A 20,987-nucleotide genomic window follows, 5' to 3' on the forward strand; every position below is an offset into this window, starting at 1 on the left:
TCGAACTCCTGAGGTCAAGCAATCCGCTCGCCTCGGCCTCCCAGAGTACTAGGATTACAGGTGTGAACCACCATGCCTGGCTCCAAATTTTTATAATTCAAGTTAACTGTACAAATACTACAGTAAGACCAAAGAGAGTCATGCTGTTAAAATGGAAATACTGGCTGAGACGCAGGGCTACCGTGAAAAGCACAGGAGAAAACACCACCGAGGAAGGCAGAATGATATAACCAAGAACACACTGGACTCGGGAGACTGATGACTGGGATTTAAATCTATACTCCATCCTTTCATAGGGGCTTCACCTTAGACAAGTGTGTCAATGTCTACATTTGTAAAATGAGACTGATTATTTCTATCTTAACCGAAAGATCATTATGGAGCCAAAAAAAAAAATACATGAAAAAATACTGTGTAAGTTACTATACACACACACACACACACACACACACACACACACACACACAATGTCAGGTATCATTACTATATCACATCTCACTAATCATATTCTGCCTTGGATTATACTAACTTGAGTACCTGCCTTACTTTCCAACAGCACCTGGATTATAAACTCCCGCAGGGCCACGTTGGTCTTTACATTTCTACCTGCTACTGTGACTAACTCAGAGTTGGTCCTCAGGAGCTAGTTGAAGGAATGGATGAACATATCTTTTCTGCCCATTTTTCAAAAACCAAGTGATTACAATGGGTTGCATTCTAGTGGTTCCCACACATTGTGTGTGGGGGTGCTCAGTGTCTATACATTAAAGGCATCCCCTACACAGGTTCTCAGTGTATTCCTCAAAATGTGTATGTAAATGCACTGAACGGAAATTAAACAAAAGGCTTACATGTCCTGAAGGACTAGAAATCTGACAACTGTCTTACTGTTGAAACTGTCACAACAAAATAAAGGATCTCTAGGAAAGTGTTTCTGAGAGTACACATAATGTATAGTTGATAATCGTGTATATCACAGTTTATGAAACTTATCACATAATCTCTCACCAGTGACACGATGACAGGTATCTTTCGATGGCTCCAGATTGGAAAGTCTTCAGCTTCAATGAGATGCCCACGGGACTTAACATTGTCAGTGGTGTTCAGTTGTGAAAAAATTTCCCAAATTGTGTATCAAATGCTAGAATAGATCATTAAAGGAGAGGCGAAATGACTTCACCTTAAAAAATATTTAAAATGATAGATTGAGATCAGCATAAAAACATTGGGAGTCCTTAAATAATGTAACATTAAGGCTATGAGTTTCTATGTATTATTGTTGTAATACATACAAATGTAATATACAATTGTTGGGACAAGGGAGGGGGCAGAGATAGTGGATAAACAGGAAGACAAACATGGAGAACTTCAGTAACTGATAATGCTATAATTTTAAAAATTTTATTTTCTTTAGCACATCTGCAGAGGATCATAAAAATAATGTTGTAATTCTTAGGGTGGGTGGTAAGAGATCAAAATACCATGAAGATACCATCTAAGCTGCACTTTGAATTAAGACAGGAAAGTCAAGGTTGGCAGCAGCCAATGGTAAAATAAGAGGAAGCATGAGATAAAAACGGAAAAGTAGATTAGGATGACGCTGTAGCAGCGATGTTTAAAGACAGTGAAATGGGACTTGGAAACGGTGAAATCTCCACCATGGTTCTGCCACTCAATTTGCAATTAACTATAGACATATCCTAAAGCCAAATCTGAATAAATAATCTGCAAAAGAATATAAAAGGTAACTTACTCAGTATCTTTTCATACTGATCCCATGAGATTCTCCCTTTCCCATATTGGCGTAAAGTTTGCTTGGGTTTTATGGAATGCACGTGTATAATCATGTAATAAATCAACATCTAGTTTCAACATAAGCTAATTATTAGATTTTCATCTGACTGAAGCAGTTACGTATTGTCTTTACACTGTAAATTTCTGTCAAGGAAAGTGCTATTTAAGAAATCAAATTAACCGAAGGTAAAAATAACTTTATAATTACTTTTCTGAAAAGTGACCAACTTCTTTCAAATGAAAATAATTCAGTGCTAGGGAACAGAGCCATTACATCACTATCCTTTGTACCTCCTAGTACTTTGTCTAATGAGGTCGAATTAGGAAGAAAAAACTCCCAAATAAAATAACTTCAAATAGCCTAGGAGAAAACTTGAGAGGTTCTTTCTACTTAATAGTGCACCTAATAGAGCTTATTTTCCAATTTCATCATTTTGGACTCTCCCCCAAAATTTAATTCCTAAACTAATCAAAAAAGAGCAAGAGATTTGTAAAGAACAAAATAATCTTTAAACGTTTTCCCTTATTTTGTACCATTGTATTTGTAAAAGATATTAAGGATATTAATTACTTCTTAAAAATTCAGAGATGGCCGGATGCAGTGGCCCAGGCCTATAATCCCAGCACCTTGGAAGGCCGAGGTGCGTGGATCACTTGAGGTCAGGAGTTCGAGACCAGCCTGGCCAACATGGCGAAACCCCATCTCTACTGACAATACAAAACTTAGCCGGGCGTGCCAGTGACTGTAATCCTGTGCCTCAGCATCCCAAGTGACTGAGATTACAGGCGTGTGCCACCATGCCCGACTAATTTGTTTTGCAATTTTAGTAGAGACAGAGTTTCACCATGTTGGCCAAGTTGTTCTCGAGCTCCTGACCTCAGGTGATCCACCCGCCTTTGTCTCTTAAACTGCTGGGATTACAGGTGTGAGCCACTGCACCTGGCTGAACCCACTTTCTGACTGTGGCCACTGCATTGAGGGGGATATACTGGCGGTGTCATTATCACTGGGTAAACTAAGGCCAGGGAGCCAAGCCTATGGACTGGGACTGTTTCCACAGCTGCTTTCACGTAAGCTTTGGTGGCCCGCCCTCTCAGCAGGAAGGACAGAGATGGCTATTGCCATCTCTGAGATAAAGTTGAGTTCACTTTAGAAAGTAGAGCACTTGATGTTTCACTTCTGGTTCCTAATTCTGGGTCTACAGGGAGAGACCCCCTCTGTCCTACTTCATGTATCACAGTTCCTGAAACGCTACTAGTTAGAGGTCCTTTGGGCAAATCCTTCTTATCTAACAAGGCCCAGCCTAAATGTCACCTCCAAAACTTTCCTCAACCTCCACGCCTAGGAGAGTAACATTCTCTTAGTACTTATCTTGTCATAGGACTTATCAGGCTCTATTGTAATTAATTATTGTGATGATTTTACATTTCTCTCCTGTATCTTGATGGCTAGCATGGGGTCTTACTGATCTTTCGTCCTCAGCGCTCAATCATGGGCACTTATTGTCCTCACTAATGTGTGTTTTGGGAGGATGAGGAGAATTCAGAGAGCCGTTGTAATTAGGAAGACACCTCACATGGCTTCCAGTACAGATGGGCATTATTATTGCCATGTTACAGTTGAGGAGACTAAGCCACGGAGAGTTTTAGTAGCCCGAAATAATAGTTAAATGCAGAACCACAGTCAAACTCCAAAGACAGTGGTCTAAACTAGTACACATGACTGTCAGGCTACATCCAAATTCTGAGAAAATAATTTGGACTCATCTCTGGGTACAGATAAATGAGGTTTTGAGGTCAGAGAATTCTGCTGTATCGAGTGTGGCACGCATCATCACGATTTCGTTAGCGTAGAGTAACTGCTTTGAGCAAAGCAACTCACTCTAGAGGCTTCTGAGTGATTAAAATTAAAAATAGGTGCCATCCACCCAAAACTGTTACTTTGGATTTCAGTGAGTTGAGGAACAGCATGTGGCCCTTACTTCTGGCTCTTTCCTAAAGCCATTTCGAGCTTGTGAAAAGAAGCCTGATCCAAGTATAGCACAGTGGCTGAGAGTGAGGACCCCGGAGTGTGACAGGTCTGGTTTGCATCTGGCTCCACTACTTGCTAGCTGTGTGACCTTGGGAAACTTAACTTCCATTTCTGAGCCTCACTTCTCTTTCCTGTAAAGTGGGGATTATAACTCCTACTTCAATGTTGGGCAGACCAAATTACAATCTATGTACATATACACACCCCTGGCACAGAGCCCTCAACACTGGCAGCTACTATTCTTGTGGATTTCTGTGAAAGGGGATGCGTGTCTTTCTATTCCCTAGAGCGGGGCACCTACAGACAGCTCATGCAAAGCGTATCATTTCATTAAGGAAATATTTCAAGATAAAGAAAACTCAAAATCTGTCCCTATTTTATTCTGCTGGATATTGTAAACTCAACCATGAAGAGACTCCAAGGCCGAAGCTAGTATTACTGTCACTTCCATAGCTCTGTGTGGGCTCATGATTTCCGTATGGAGATCAGGAAGCTTCGAATGTGACCAATTCTGTCTAAAGAGTCATTAGCCAGGGGAGGGACAATAAAATCAGTCTTACATAATTTCCTCACAAGGTGACAAAGAGCATAGCAATTATCTACAGGGGACAGTCACCACCCAAAGGGCTTCTGCTCCCAGTGAGAGCCTTTGCAACATGAGAGGGTCATTATCAGCAATGGCTTGTGAGTACTCAGCTCTTCCAAATATCAGCTCCACTGCTTCTTATGCTCTGAAACTAGAGCATGAGACCAAGGCCTGGGTTGCTGGGAGGGGCCTGCAGGAGACAGCTGGACCCCACAATAAACATGCGTCCTTCCACCTACACCTCTTCAGCTTGTACCAGACCTAGAGAGTGTAGCGAGTCAGCCTAAGAATCTGAGCTCAGGACCAGATCACCTGGACTCAATCCTGACTCCAACTTAGTAGCTGCGTGACCGAGGACAAGTTATTTAACCCCAGCATCATGTTGCTGTGGGAAGTTTCCTCTGATGACAACACAGATGGGCAGAGATGGGCTGAGATTTACGTCTTCCCTCCCAGCATGTGCGTCCTGGCTCATGACACAGGTATTTGGAAGCTTAAGTCCCAACAGGAAGCTGACTTTTCTGGATTCTATAGACCTGTGTTTAGCATTAAGTATTTTCAAACAAGCTTTCTAAGCCAAGGGAAACAGTTTCTTCCACCTAATAATAAAGACAACTAAAGAATGGTGGCCACATTGAATGACAGAGAAATGGGACGGGGAGAAAGGATCTGGCATATAGTGGACACATCTCTGTGCCAGGTTTATCCCCCTCCCCGACATCTCCTATCTCCACCCCCTTTAAAGATCAAAAACATTATCAGAGGTTGTCTTTATTTCACACATGAAGAGACAGTAGTTTGCCCAGTTTTACACAATTTAGTTCCCCAACTCTTTCTGATTTCAAATCCCAACGTCTCTCCTTCACATGACACTGTTTATTACTTTTCCTTACACACTGCCGTTTACCTGATTTTAGATGCAAATATTAACATTACAGGGCTCGGCTGGGCACGGTGGCTCACGCCTGTAATTCTAGCACTTTGGGAAGCCGAGGCGGGTGGATCACAAGGTCAGGAGATCGAGACCATCGTGGCTAACACAGTGAAACCCCATCTCTACTAAAAAATACAACAAATTAACCGGGCGTGGTAGTGGGTGCCTGTAGTCTTAGCTACTCGGGAGGCTGAGGCAGGAGAATGGCGTGAACCTGGGAGGCGGCGCTTTCAGCGAGCCTAGATCCTGCCATTGCACTCCAGCCTGGGCGACAGAGCGAGACTCCATATCAAAAAATAAATAAATAAAATAAAAATAAAAATAAAATTTTATAGGGTCACGTCTTGGTCTAGGAACAAGGACTGGCATCCTGTTTTCTTCTTCTCCCAATCTTCACAGAACTATCTAGAATTCCTCATTCAATCACACTACCTGAAATGTTAACAAGTAGAGACTTCCTAGAGTAAAAAACCTCCTGGCTGTTCAGATGTAGGAAAATCCCATATTTGATTATAATAACATTTTACCTCCTCTTTCCAACTTGAAAAATACTTAAGCCTTCTTGTATTATAGGTTCTCAGAAATGTGGATCCATCTTTTGTATCTAAGTTTTTATTTCTCCTTTTGCAAAAGCTGCTCCAAATACCAGCTGTGCTGCTCCGCAGCCTCTGAATGTTCAGAAGAACATTCTCGTTACGAGGATGACTCCATGGAATGCTTGACCACTAAGTTTGGTAAACAGCTGCTCAGTCTTTTTCACTTTAGCCGCAGCTGGGGAGGCAAGCCTCCATATGAGTGGCAGAGGCTGGCTGGTTCTTTAGCAGACTCATTTCTTCTTTCTGAGGACACAGTAGCTTACATTTCCTAGCTTTCTTTGCCATTGGTTTGCTACAGCCATGCAATTGAGTTCTAGCTAATGGAATATAAGCAGAAGTGACACACCCCACTTCCAGGGTAAGCCCCCAAACTCCCCTGCTCCCCATGCACAGCCTTCCACTCTCTCCTTCCTATTGCTGGCATGAAGCACATAAGCAAGCTGTCTTGGAAGCCACGCACTGAAGCTAGTGAAGACTATGAGATGGAAGGAGCCTGGTCCCGGAATCACCACTTGGAGAAAAGCTGCTTGCTGTTCACATACACCAGTTTTGGATTTCACACAGGGAGGGATAACCAGTAAAGAATAACCAGTTAAACCAGTAAGACTTGGATTTCTGACCCCCTAGCTGACCGACAAATCAGCTGTCCCCCTTCTGATCCCTTAGCTGACTGACAGATTCATGAGAATGATTGTTATTTCAAGTCACTGAGCTTTGGGACAATTGACTTTTGTTGCAGTAGCTGATTAAGACATTGTAAATTCTCATTAGTTGCATCACTTTGACAAGTCAGTCTAACCTCTTTCTTCTACCAGCACCACCACGACCATCACTGCTGCTGCCCTCCACTGTACTCCTAAAGAGAGTGGCTACTTTTGGGGATTCTTAATTTCTTGAAGTCGCTATGTGGAGGCCAAAGCAACTCCATGTTGAATGCTAATCTGCCATGTTGACTTCAGATTAACCTCTGCTCTGGGAAGGCCATTAAGATTTCCAGTTTGTATTCTGTGTTCCGTGTGTAAGATCACATACTTACTGTAAATCCTGCCCTTAGGTCAAAACAGCTTTGCTGTTGTCATACTTTAATTGTCCTACACATCACTTCTGAATCATACATACCCTTTCCCTGTGGTATATCAGCCCTGGGTCTGCGGGGTTATGGTGCGGGGATCCACGATCTCATCTCTCCACCACCAGATACTGACATGGCTTCTGTTTGTAAGTTCCTATTAAATATTACTTTATGTTTTTGTTGTTTGTTTGTTTTGTTTTGTTTTGCTTTGTTTTGTTTTTTTCAGAAAGAGTTTTTCCTCTTGTTGCTCAAGCTGGAGTGCAATGGTGCGATCTCGGCTCGCTGCAACCTCCGCTTCCCGGGTTCAAGCGATTCTCGTGCCTTAGCCTCCCGAGTAGCTGGGACCACAGACATATGCTACTTTTTTGTATTTTTAGTAGAGACGGGATTTCTCCATGTTGGTCAGGCTGGTCTCGAACTCCCAAACTCAGGTGATCTGCCCACCTCAGCCTCCCAAAGTGCTGGGATTACAGGCATGACTCACCGAGCCCAGCCACTTTCTAAGAGATAGGATTTGTCAGCCGCTTTCTTCCGCCGCTCAGATTCATTGTACTTTGGGGGTAGGCTTGCATAGATTTGCCCGCCATGGAACAACTATGATTTTTTTCTGAAAGAATGGCGGTGTTATAGTTGTGGAATACTACAGTCATATTACATTCGGGGAGTGGCAGCTCATGCTGTATTTCAGACGTAATTTCATTCCTTCCTATAGGCTGGTGAGGCCGGAAGACTTTGGGGTTACATCATGGTGTATTTTGTAGAAAGGTAATATTTGTGATTTTTGGGGTTTCAGCATGAAACTGAGAAAGGGAAGCTCAGTGAAGAGGAGAACAGTGGTAGAGCAGACACATTAGTTTTTGAAGTTGGACCAGCCTGAAATAAGTACGGATTTCTGGGCCACCAGTGAGTGTCCATGGCACAGATCCAAGCTTACCAGTCAGAAAGCAGTCACTTCCCAGGGAGCATCATGTAGCTTTTAGACTCCAGGGACACCACAAGCCACTGTCAGGTGAGAGGTGCAATTCACACAACCCAGCACAGAGGCCCCCTCTTTATTTCTCAAAGTTCTGGGAGAACCCAAGACCCATAGCCTTTATTTTAGGGACTGTTTAATGGGCTTGGCAGAGAAAGAGACTATGTAATTGACCCAGGTCTTTGAGCTCTTAGCATCAGCCAAGATCCTGTAACATAGGCAGATTTAGCCCTTTTGTTCCTATTTCTATATTTAATATAAATTTATATTAAATTTTTGCAAAAATTTAACTTTTGGCTAAAGTCAGCTTTCAGCCACATCTGTTGATCAGCAGGGAAACAGAAGGAGAAAAGGGATTTTCACACTTAGCAAGCAATTCATGTGTGCCAGTTGCACAGAAGCAAGATTATAGTGAGATATCCAATTCCCATTAGAGAAACAAGGGAGCTGGAACTCGGAGAACAAAGTGATTTGCTGACAGTCAAGGCTGGTGAGTGGCGGTGCTGGGATTGGAGCCAGGCTCACTTGGCCCTGAGGTCCATGTTGAACAGAAACCTTCTCTATGATTCCCCAGCAGACACACATAGCCATGCCGTTTCAGGTCCACCCTCAGGTTGCTTTTGCTGGGGCCTTATGTGCCTGAGCGCAGAAATTCATAATCATTTGAGGACCCACGTGGTGTTGTAGTCCAGCGTGAACATTTCAAACTCTAACCACTCCTGCATCTGCAAAATCGCATTTTCCCTGCTGGATGTCTAGGGTAGAGTAGCATCCTACCCTGTATGGTTCCTAGCTGGGGCCCCCGTCACCAGGGAAATGGTGCTGGTTCTCACCCAGAAATAGATAAAGAGGAAGTGTCTCTAGTGAATAAGAAGGGATATGCAGCCTATCCCGACTCGCTGCTCCCTGAATAAAGCAGGGCCTCCTGGCATCGCTTGATGTTTGTGACGCTATCCCAGGTTGCATTGGCAGCAGCCAACACCAGGGTTTTCCAGAGGCTGAAGTTCAACACAGGGTTAATGTCATTGCCTTTTCTTCCCTTCCTCGGGATCAGAGGAATAAACATCTCTTACTTAGAACTGTTCTATGCAGACTTAGAGTGGCAGAGGAGAAATTTAACCTGTCAAAGGCTATTTTGAGCAAAAGCCACCTTGTGTCACTGAAGCTGTAGAACTGAGCCACAGGAGGAAACTGTTAAAGTCGCAGGGTCGAGGACTAGGTACCTATGTTATCCTGACAGCACAGAAGCACAGCCTGAGTCTCTTCTGTGGCTGAGCCAAGGGTGTGCTGGAGAGGCCTGGGAGAAACAGGAGTGGCCCTAGTGAGCAGTGCCCCTTCAGTTCAGAAGGAACGTCTCCTCTTGTTGAAGTGACTTGGCTGAGCTTGCTACTTCTGCTTTGAGAGTCAAATATCAGGATCAAGACTTTAATTATCCCCAATTTACAGATGATGAAACCATATTGGGCAGGAAATTAAGTCACCCCTGGAGAGCAAGTAGGGTCTGGGCACCGGCTGAGGACATGGGGGAATAACAATTTGGAATGCAGCTTGTTAAAGGGCTTCCCAAGAGTTCTTGTGATCCAGGTGTTGAGAGGATAGAGCAGAAAGGTTGCCACGGAGATGAGGGTGGGGTGCGCTGTGAGACTGGGAGAAATTAAAGAGAACTCGCAACAAAGCCTTGGGACACCGGGAGGGGGTGCACCACTCTGTTTGGTGCTGCGGGAGAAGAGAGCAAGAAAAGGAATCTGTGTTCAATCCCGACAGCCTGCAGGAGAAGCAAATGCCCTTCATTTTGTTCATCCGCAGTGAGACTGGCATCCCTGTAGCTTTGGGAAACCAGGCTAGTGTGGATGCCAGCTCACTCCAGTGGCCTGATGACTGGGAGACCATGGGCTGGGGCTCTGGTCTGGGCTCCTAGGCCTGATGGGAGGAGAGTTCAGCCCCAGGTTTCCTGTACTTCAGCTCATATCTAGACAATGGGAATTGTTGGAATGAGAGACTCAAAGGAAGCTAGAACCTGAACTTTGTTGTTGTTCCACGTGGACTCCTGTGTTCACTTTCTAGTTCTACCTCTTGCTGTCTGTGTGTTCTTAGGTAACTCACTTAAACCTTTCTGAGGCCGGGAGCAGTGGCTCAAGCCTGTAATCCCAGCACTTTGGGAGGCCGAGACGGGCGGATCACGAGGTCAGGAGATCGAGACCATCCTGGCTAATATGGTGAAACCCCGTCTCTACTAAAAATACAAAAAACTAGCCGGGCGAGGTGGCGGGCGCCTGTAGTCCCAGCTACTCGGGAGGCTGAGGCAGGGGAATGGCGTAAACCCGGGAGGCGGAGCTTGCAATGAGCTGAGATCTGGCCACTGCACTCCAGCCTGGGCGACAAAGCGAGACTCCGTCTCAAAAAAAAAAAAAAAAAAAAAAAAAAAAACCTTTCTGAGACTCATTTTGTTCATTTATAAAATAAAAGACACAACATTTATGTCAGATATTGTCCTGAGGATTAAATGGGAGAAGGAGGAGCCCCTTCTGCATTCCCCTGGCTTCCAGTGGGTGGAGGCCAGAGAAGCTGCTAAACATCCTGCCAGGCGCAGGACAGCCCCATCACAAAGAACTGTCTGGCCCCTGATGTCAGTAATTCAGTACTCAGGACCCCTGGTGTGGGGGAAAGAGAAGAAACTCAGAAGCTTGGCACATCTCAATTCAAACCCTGGTTGTACCACCTCCAGCAGGCCTTGGTCAGGGAATAGTATCTAGCTAAAATTCATTGACTTCATTTTGTTTTCACTGAATTTATATTTTGCTGGCTTTCCACTTGTGAGAGTGATAGAAGTTTCCTTTAAACATGAATTTGTAAATACGAACAAGTAGGCCATTCACAGAAACACATAAAATATGTCATAGGAAAGGTGGCACTCTCATATGGCAATAATTATGAAAGAGGCCGGCAAAAGACCTGAGTGACCTGGAGTGACCTGAGCACTGAGTTTCAAACGCCCCCCATAGGACGTCCTGCATCCCCCAGACGCTTTCCTGGGTCTCCCTGGGCCCTAAAACCCTCTAGACCATCCAGACCTCAGGCCACCCATCTCTCCATTGCCAGAGCAGTCTCCATTCCGTAGCTTGCTGGTCACCACCAACAGCAGCTGCTCCTCCTCCACGCAGCTCAGCTTATACATGTCCATACAGAGAACCTGGATGGCGCTGAGGTGGACACAAGCTCTCAGCTCCCAGTAGACACTCTGGGCTTCCTCCCACAGCTCCCCCCGGCCGGGGCTGCTGTGCTCATCTGTCTCTCCCAGTGCCCAGCACAGGCGTGGCACAGAGGAAGTGAATGGACCGATTTGAACACATCATCCTCGATTCTCCTTCCCCACTCAAGCCCTGCAGCTAACCCATCGGCGAGTCCTGGAGGCTCTGCCTCCAGAATACTGCCTATCCCATGTCCAAACGCCTCTCACCACGTCCACTGCTATGTGCAATTCTGTGTGTGTGGAAATATTTCCACAAAATTGGAATGAGCAGGTCACAGCCGCGCCTGGAGGCAATGGCCGGGGAAATGTGCTCTCGCCTTGTTATTCTATCCGGGCCCACCCAGCTGCGGATGGGGGACCTGCCACCACTCTCCTGGCAGTTCCGGACTCCTGGGAGCCAGCAGGTGAGGACCCAAGTGTGTTTTCAGCGACTCCCCTCAGTCACTCCCACCTTGGCCTAGGCCTCTACATGGCACAGATCACAGCTCATTCCGACCTGGCATTACACTGGCCTGTGCCGTGTCCTCAGGGTCACATCCGTCTCCCAGAAGCCGTGCGACCCTGGAAAACCCATGAACCTGTCTAACAGTCAGGTTCCTCCTCTGTGCATTAACAGTGACATTGACGCCTGCTTTGCAGGGCACTGGGAGGGTAGAGGGAGGTGTACGCTGGAGAGCTCCCCGAGGGCAAGGCCTGGCTCTGCATCACTCACTCCCAGATCCTCAGAGCCTGGAGCTGGCCCAGCATGTGGCCACCATTCCCTAAGAGTTGGATTTGCTTCATCAGTGCTGAAGGCAGGGGATAGAGCTTCGACAGACCCCGTGTCCTGTCTTCTTTATCTGCAGCTTACTCATCCTCTCCCCTTTCACATGCACCCTGCAGAGCAGGTGTTCACTGAGCTTCCACAAAATTCACTAGAGCAGCTGATGGATACTGGGGCCTGGATTCACTGTCAAAGTGTTTCTTAAAGGGTGCTCTCCAGAACACCATGGAAAACTCATTTGCTGTGTAAGTTTGAAAACCCCTGCCCACAGGTCTCCCCTTGTGTACGAGCAATCAGCTCTACCATTCAGCCCATGTGTGTGTTTGCTGGACCATCTGGAGGAAGCTGAGGAGACATGAGCTGAAGGCAGAGGGTGAGTCCGAAGTGGGATCTTGGGACAGGTATGAGAAGTTAGGCAAAAATGGGATAATTCCAGCCTTAATAACCTTAGATAATAGTTCACATTATTATTTAGTTAATAGGATTGTACTCACCTTAAATTGCTAACTTTTTTTAAGAGGGGAAGTCTCACTCGGTCACCCAGGCTGGAGTGCAGTGGTGCAGTCATGGCTCACTGCTTTCTGGAACTCATGGGCTCCAGCAATCCTGCCTCAGCCTCCTAAGTGGGACCATAGGCACCCGCCACCATGCCTGGCTAATTTCTTTGACTTTTCTCTAGAGACAGGGTCCACCTGTTTCCCAGGCTGCTCCCAGACTTCTAGACTCAAGTGAACCTGAACGTCCTGCCTCCACCTCTCAAATTGCTGGGATTACAGGTGTGAGCCACCACACCCAGTCTAAATTTGTTATGTGCCATGGAACTGCAAAACGTCATTAGAGGGGCAGCTGGATGGAAGGTGTAGGAGGCCACTGTAGTGCCTTTTCAATCTTTTATATCTAAAATAATTTCAACAGAAAACATTTATTTTAAAACATGAAGGAGTTAACCGTCTATGAGTTGAAAATACAAAGGCAGGCACACAGTGTCGTCAGAATTCAGAAAGCTGGTCACACGGCTGGGGGTGCTGGGAGGGGCTGGGCATGGTTGGCTTTGTGATCTGGGGGCTGGTGTGTTCCATCTGTGAAGGTCTTTCGAGCTGCACACTTTCTTAATAAATTTTCATAAGTTTACCAAAAAATAAAACAAGAACGTGAAGTTTGCTTGGGTTGTTAAGTCTCGGGAAGTTATCCAGCCATGAGCCCTGCCCCAGATGCTTCTAGAACCCTGGAGGGAAATGAGAATTTTCCAAGTAGAGGTGACAGAGGCAAGGCCCTGAGGTGGGAGCGCGCTGCTGCTCGTCCCTAGCTGTAAAGGAGCCGTCCTGGTTGGAATCAGTGCTGGGTGCAGTGCAGGGCTGGCTGGAAGTCCATGTCCACATTGTGGCTCAGTGCGGTGAAAGCCAATCTCACCCCCTCCGCAGGGTGTTCCGCCTGCCAGCAGGTGGCCAGCTGGTCTTCCTGGGATACGGTGCCATTGTAGAAATTGGGTGCAAGTCTCTTGTCCGCAGACGGGGTGCCCTGTTGTAGTGGGATACCTCCTGGCCTCCCTCAGTCCTGATGGGCCTGGGCAGGGCCTGGTGTCAGGGTCCCCGCGGGCTTCTCGAGCTGGCCCTGTCCCACAGTCCCGGGGCTGTCCAGGACACATTCAGAAGGGACACGTACCCAGCAGCTCTGTTCGAAATCATAATGGGGGAACCAAGGGCCCCCTACATCCAGGTCCGTCGGGAGCCGGGGCATCGAGTTCCACTCCAGGAATCTCCAGGAACCCTGAGGTCTTCCCTGAGCCGGGACCGGGCTGGGCACATCCTGAGTGCCCACAGGGTAGGTGTCTTCCCGGACAGCCACACCAGGACAAGATGTGGAAGAATGAGGTGCCCATGGTGGGGAAACTAACCAAATGGGCCGCTGGAACCGGGCTGGTGGGCCTGAAGGGGTCTGCCTGTCCCCCTTGCAGAGGGTCGTCCTGCCACTTGAAGCCGGCACAGGCCTGGGTGTTGAGAACACTTGCTCGGGTTTGGCTGAAAGGAAAACAGACGTGGTCAGCGTCTCCACTGAGCCCATGTAGGCCTTTCCCGGCCAGGCCCCACCTGCCTGGGTCTCTGGAGTCCTCAGGGTCTCTGTGTGGCCCCGTGGTCTGACACTGAGGACACGCCTGTAGTGTGCTGATCCCAGAGGGAGGGGTGTGTGCCGCCTGGCATGGGGAAGCTATCAGGGCATGACAGGTAGCTCCTAGGACTGCCCCCAGGGTTCGGACTGGCTGGGGGATTCCTATGACACACCCTCGTCCCAGGGCTGTTAAGCCAGGGGTACAGCCTCCAGTGAGAACTCAGGTGGGAGGGGACTTGGATGTCACCCAGACCCTTGTCACCTCACATGGGGACCCATCTCCACAGTGGGTGATTGGACCTGGACGTGGGTCACCCTCTGCCTTCCTGGGATGCCCAGTCCATGCCAGGACTGACCGTTCCCACATCTGTCTGAATTCTTGGCTCTGGCTTTCACCTGGGGTACTGCCTGTGCCCTCTCCCTGAATGCTCTGGGGTCAGGGACACCCGATTCCCTTGTCTCCCTGGCTCAAGGCTTGTGGTGCTGCCAACCCTGGAGGAGCGTGCAGCAGTGAGGGGCCTCTGCTGCTCTCTGAGGCTGTGGGTGCTTGCAGGGAGGGGTGGGGTTTCCCACAAATGGGTCTGGCTCCTTTAGTGCCCTTGACAGCCTTGTGATGGGGAGACAGAGACACTGTGGAATGTGGGAGGGGGCTTGTTGGAGGGTCATTCCCACATCGCCCTCCTGCGTGCACTTCACATCCAGTACACACGCACTGAGCGCCTGCCGTGAGGACCGGTGGCCTCCTGTACTTTCTTAGAGTCCAGGAGGAAGAGGAGGAAGAAAAGGTGAAGAGGAAGGCCCAGGTAGTAGGGTTGCGGGTCTCGGGCATTCCCATACTATTGACTGCCCCAGAGGGTGACATGGGAGGGGACATGGCACTGGAGCCCACCTGGGGGTGGCAGGTCCCCTTGCTTCCTTGTTAGTTTCTTTGTAGAGGCTCTAAGATGCTTGAGCACAGAGTCATCATCCAACTCCCAGGAGTGAAAGAACTGGTTCCGAAACCGTGCCCACAGGCCAGAACTGGATGTCTTCATGAGGCGCTCTAGGGACAGGGTGGACATCAGGCCAGGAGAGTTCCCTGGGAGGGGGCACAGCTGATACCCCGTGGCCACTTCAGTCTCCCACTAGGCGATGCGGGAATCTTTTGTGGCCACCCCAGGGGTTCGGATGTGCACAGGAGACTGTGGCCGGAGGAAGTGGGTAGGGAAGTGCTCACAACATTTATCTGGGTCATGTGGGGGATCGGCCCGGTGTCACTGTGCCCTGCCCAGCCCACCTGGCCAGACCTCCCTCTGGGCCAGAACAGAGGATCATGAGGACAGTGTGAGGAAGCTGCCCTCGGGTAAGTCAGCGTCTGACCCCAGGGCTCCCCAGGCCCCACTGGGCACATGTAGACTTACTCCTCTTAACTTTAAAGGCAATGCTTGTCATCGGCATCAACACCTGTTCTCCTTCCAGCAAATACACGTCCCACAGGCGCAGGATGAGCCCAAGAGAGATCTGTGGGGATAGCAGGTGTGGGAGACTGTAGCCCTTCCAGGCTGGGGCTGGTGGCTCGAACTGAGCCCACTGGGGCTTCAGTCCCCAGAGTCAGTGACCTTCCCCATGAGGGTTTCCTGAGCCCTCCAGGACGCTGGGTCAGACAAGGTCTTGCAGTTCCTCATGGGACGCACTCATTGGACTGGGAGTGTGGCGCCTGGAGAGAGGGGCTTGCCCAGGGCTTGAGGCTTCCCTGATCCCTCCCAAGTCAGGTCTTGGCCCAGTCTGCCTGTAAGGCTGGTCCTGTGCCCCAATCATTGCCCTGGGGTGACCCCTCTTGGGCAGAGGGTTTGGTTTGGGTGTCCTGTGAGGGCCCCCCTGTGGGCGGAGCCTCCTGTGGGCTGTGGGTGAGCCAGACCCCCGGACTTGGGAAGCAGGGCACTGCAGGGCAAGGAGGGTCCCTGAGCCAGGGTCTCCCTGTGCCTTCTTACCCCGTCATTCCACATCTGGAGAAGCCAGCCTAAGGAGGAATCCTGCGCGCAAAGACCTTCCTTGTCCTGATGGGAGGAACAGAGGTGCTCAGGGCCCCCTGGGCTGCCCTAAAAACCTCCCTCTTCCAGGGCCTCTGAAGACCCTTCCCCCAGTGCAGAACACTGGGCGGTGTCCAGGGCTCCCCACAACACCATCCCCTTCCCACACTCCCGGTGGACACACTGCCCTTTGCCCTGCTCTGCGGGAGCTGGGCCCCCATCCCTGTGCCTCTGTCTCCTCCAGGGCAGGAAAGGAATCCAACTCCCAGCCCAAGGAGAACCCGACGTTCCAGGTCAGGCCCTGGCTGGACTCATCCAGTCACCAGCCCCACCAGGGGCTCCAGTCCCCGTTCCTCCAGAGCCACGGGAGGCAGAGTCTCTGGGGAAGAGCCCAAGCTTGCTCACCAGACGCCATAAACTCACCAGATGCCACATGGTCTTGTGTTGTGACGTGGGTACCACATGCTCCTGATGGTCTTGGAGGCCCTGGACTGTCCCGCCATTTGGGCTGTGGAATCCTGAGAAGCCCCCAGCCCATCAAGAAATCAGAGCCTTCCCCCAAGATGTGGAGCCATCAGCAGGAAGAGCTGGGCAGCTGGAGAGGACCCGAAACCTGAAAGCCTTTCACCCTCCCATCTGGTGACCCACCATGCAGCCTTGCCCTGGGGAGGTGGGGCAGGAACATCCCCTGGAGCCTGGCTGGAGGTTCCCCTGGACGCCTCCTGGACCAGGGTGCAAAAAGGGCAAGCATGACTTGAGGCCACCACATGGCTGCCAGAGCAGGGTGGGTGCTGGGCTCTTGGTCGTCTCCTGGAAGTGAGGTCGGGCCAGGGGACACGGGTTGGGGAGATGCTGCCACCTGGGCTTGGTCGGCCCATTCATGGGCACCAAGGGCAGCAGGACTCTCAGGGATTAGAGAGTCAGCTACACAATCAGATCCAGAGGGCGTGGCAGCAGGACACAGAGGGTGGCCACGGGGAGGATGAGATGCCCTCCGTTGACGGGGATGAAAGGCGTCTGACTTGGGCTTTGGGGTCAGCCGCGGACTCCTGTGGGACCCTCAGCAGAGACATCCTAAAGACTCCCAAGGAGCTGGTCAAGGAAGGTGCCTTGGCTGAAAGCTGAGATCATCTGGCCAGGGTGGTCGTCCCTGGGTCTGACTGCATGAGGTCCCTTGGGCACCTGTTCACCTACCCTGCAGGGAGTGCCTCTCCCTGGCCAGCAGCTGCACCAGTGCCCAGAATGCATCCTCCTCAGGCAGATAAAGGAGGAACAAGGCCGCGATGTGGCTCAGGTCCCTGCAGTAGCCCACCTCCTGCAAGAGCCAGAGTCACCGTGAAAGGACATCACCTGGGAGGACTGAGGTCACCTGGGAGGACTCATGTCATTGGAGAGGGCAGAGGTGACTGGAGAGGCTTCCTCTGAAGAAGAGGCTTCCTCAGGATGCAAATTTATTTCATGACAAGAGCCAAGTCCATCAGGCACTTCAGCACCTTGTCCAAACTGTCTCCTGATGGCACCATCTCGCATGCGACCCTGCCAAGCTCCTGGGATTTGGGGCAGCCCCAGGAGGAGGGCATCATTTCTGGTTCTGAGAAGTGGTGGTCAGACCCAGGTGACACCAGGAGTCCAGGCCTGACTCCTTTGTGTCTCAGCTTGACCCCTTGAGACCACCCCCTTGCTTGGAGGTTTATGCCAGCAGTGAGCTGGAGTCCTACCTCCTATATCCTGGTGGCTCACAAATACTAACTTTAAAAGAAGCAGCGACACCCCCACCAGACACCCACTCCTGTGAACAGGGAAATACTGCCCGGGAATGTCACTGCGGGGAATACTCACTGGGTTATACTCCGAATATGCCAAGAGGATGTAGAATAGTTCCCGCTGCCTAGGAAACAGAGAAATGAGGCTTTTGTTTGTTTTGTGCAGATGCCGTTAGTTTCACTTTGTCTACAAAGCCTAACAACAAAGCCCATTTCAGGTTCAGATGATTCACCAGATAAGCAGTGAGCTCTTCAGGGCCTTTGACTTTGAGGAAATGTTTCAGTAAAATCCACATCTGTGACATGCAGATAGCCCAGTTGTACAGTGACTTGCCTGATCCTTTTCACTCTGAATGATTTTCTTTCTTTATTTTCAGTTTGCATACACGCCAGTTCAGCCTTTGGGTGTACAGTTCCTCCACGGTTCTAAACCAATGGGCAGAGTCTCCTGGCGACCGCTCCAGCCCCTCCTGAAGCGACTCCTTCATCTTCCAAGTCTCCAGGGTGGCCCCTATGCACCCAGCCTCTCCCTGATCCCTCAGCCCCTGACCACCCAGACTGCTTCTCAATCCCTATGGTTTGGCCTTTTCCAGAATGGCCCAGGAATGGGAATCCTACGTGGTAGCTTATTGGGTCTGGCTTCTTTCCCTCAGCAAAATGCATCTAGGATCCACCCACGTTCATGCGGGCAACACTGGCTCATTCCCTTTTCTCACTGTGTCTTCCGTTTGAAGGGAGGACCATCCTTGCTCTCCCCATTCCCATGTTGAAGACTGTCCCTGAAGGCTCCTTGTGTGAGTGATGAGGAATCAAGCAGTGGACGTGGCATGCAGGTTTCATGTGGACATCAGTTTTCAAATCAGTGGGTTCAATATTTGTGATACTTTGGGGATACGTGGTTCAAGTCCATTGAGCTTTGTGAGTCACTGCCCAACTGGCTGCTAAAGTGGCTGTGCCATGTCATGTTCCCAGCAGACCAGGATGACAGTTTCCGGGACCCCAATTACCCCAGCATTTGTTGCTCTCAGTGTTGCCTGGAGAGGCTCATGGGCCCTCCATCTTGCCACCCTCCTGTGAGTCCTACCATGGGTCCCCGTGGGTCAGGGAGAGCACCTTTCACCATTGTGCATGATTTTGTTTGCTGCCTTCTGTCTCCTCAGGATCCTCCTGGGTTCTGGCCCCACATGTTCCAGTCTGGCCCAGGGCTTGGAACCAGGTGCTCAGTTCATGGTGCCGGCTGCTCCCTGGGTCAGGGGAGGTCTTGGCAGCTCTGTCATCCCTCCTGGGTGACCCTGGCCTCTTCTCCGGGGAACCCCCATCCCTTTCGTTCACTCCATCTCTGATGAGACCCTGTGGCTCCCATAGGCTTACTTGGTTCCATATCGATCCCTGAAGAAGATGTGAGTCCTTAGTGTCTTGCTCACGTCCAGGTCGATCTGGTGGATGTGTTCAGATGACCTCTTGCCCTTCTCCTTCATGACCTGTAGGGCAGGGCCAAGAGGAGAAAGCAGCCTCAGAACGGATGGAAGACTCCCTGCCCCAAATGGCAGTCAGCCCACAGTCAGCACTCCGGGAAGGAAGGAAAGCAGGAAGGTTTCCTTCTGCACAAAGCTGCTTTTTGGCTTGTTACTGAAGCCGGGGAGGGTCACCAGAGCCGAGTTTGTCTGTGGTGACTATGTCACCGTCCGTGCCCAGGATGTGCATCTGACCATCCCACCCACCCCCCAGCCTGGGCTTGATGCTCCCTCCAGCTGGAGACCTGGGCTCCTGACACGGCCTGTCCTGTTTGTCGTGCTCTGGCTGAGCGTACCTTGTATGTTCTGGGGTTTTTCGACTTGACTTCCTGTATGTTCAGCAGAACTGACCACACTTGGCCCCGGATGTTCATGGGAATGCCCTTATATACTCGATCTATCAGCTGTGGGCAGAAAACAATCTGGTGTCACAGGCCACGGGGCGACCCCAGTGAGGACCAGAGCTCAAGGATTCTGGAAATGGTTGGTTTTGGCCCCGTGATTCCTCGTTAGAGGTGACATTAAGCTGGGACACAGTCTCCCTTCCCAGGATTGAAAGAGTGGATGGACACTCAGAGTCAGGACTGTGATCTGAACCTTTTCCTTCCTTTGGGTCACCAGGGCATCCCTAGCCTTGAGCTCCAGGTGGTCCCAGCCCTAGATTCAGATTCCCTCCCAGCAAGGTGACGCTTGCACAAATAGGCAGGCAAACCACCGACCAGGCCTGCAGTCCTCTGGGTGAGGACAGTGTGCCACCCACCCTCTGAGAGGCTGACGGTGCCAGGTCACAGCCAAGGGTGCCTGTCCCCTGTCTCTGCAGAGAGTGGTTCCCGGGGCCTCTCCCTCCACACATTACCTTTTTACTGTTCTTGTATGTCTCCCATTGTCCCAGCATTTCCATCCACTTGCTCTTTCGTGTTATCTCCCGCCGCATTTGCTGTCAAATGAGGAATGTTGGCATTAGGGGAGCTGCCAGGCTTCCCAGAGCCGCCCGTGGATGCTGGATCTTGGGCTCTGGAGCCCAGGTGGACCCAGCTGGAGGGAGCCAAGGAAGGGCAGACACTAAGGGTTGAGAACCTTTGAGCAAATGATCACCAGTGGGCTGGCTTTGGGACCCCGGGACGTGCCATCCTCAGGCCACAGACACACCAGTCTTAGGTCAGGTTCCAGCCTCTAGGTGGGGTCCTGACACAGGCGGGCAGCCACCCCCAAGCCACAACTGTGGTCCTCACTTTGGAATCTTATCAAGCTGCCTAACTTACAGCAACCTGGGGTCAGGTCCAGCAGGGAGTGCTGCCCCTCCCAGGGACATCGTGTTGCCCTTACCCACCACCGCCCAGGCCAGCTGCCTCCTCTTCCTCACTGACCACCCGCCCAGTCCCCACATCCCTGGTTCAGCCCCTCCCCATGCATCAGGCTCTTACCTTCGCCTCCCGAGCAGTGGCAGGAGGCAGCTCTGTCTCACTGTAAGACAACCCAGGCAGAACTGAGGACCTGCACAGGGCCTGGAGCTCCCCGAGACTGGGAACCAACCCCCAGAAAGGACAGGCTCTGTCCCTATCTAGCTCAGGGCTCAGTCCAGGAAAAGACACAGG

The 20,987-nt window shown here is 50.2% G+C and overlaps 1 protein-coding gene across 2 annotated transcripts; it reads right to left on the reverse strand.

Moving 5' to 3' along the window:
• Positions 1-12,953: 12,953 nt before the first annotated feature.
• Positions 12,954-18,234, reverse strand: LOC139359532 (TBC1 domain family member 3B-like). Of its 2 annotated transcripts, XM_071082654.1 has the most exons (6): positions 17,310-18,234; positions 16,539-16,633; positions 16,077-16,142; positions 15,507-15,606; positions 14,996-15,148; positions 12,954-14,018 (listed from the first exon to the last, which is right to left on the reverse strand). In XM_071082654.1, exons 2-6 carry the CDS (start codon positions 16,548-16,550, stop codon positions 13,549-13,551), a joined length of 801 nt encoding a protein of 266 aa, XP_070938755.1. In that variant the 5' UTR covers positions 16,551-16,633; positions 17,310-18,234; the 3' UTR covers positions 12,954-13,548. The 2 variants fall into 2 exon arrangements, with proteins under 2 accessions (XP_070938755.1, XP_070938754.1); XM_071082653.1 differs by having other exon boundaries at positions 16,539-18,234.
• Between the last annotated feature and the right edge of the window lie 2,753 nt (positions 18,235-20,987).

This window comes from Macaca nemestrina, chromosome 17, assembly GCF_043159975.1.
Source record: "Macaca nemestrina isolate mMacNem1 chromosome 17, mMacNem.hap1, whole genome shotgun sequence".
NCBI lineage: Eukaryota > Metazoa > Chordata > Mammalia > Primates > Cercopithecidae > Macaca > Macaca nemestrina.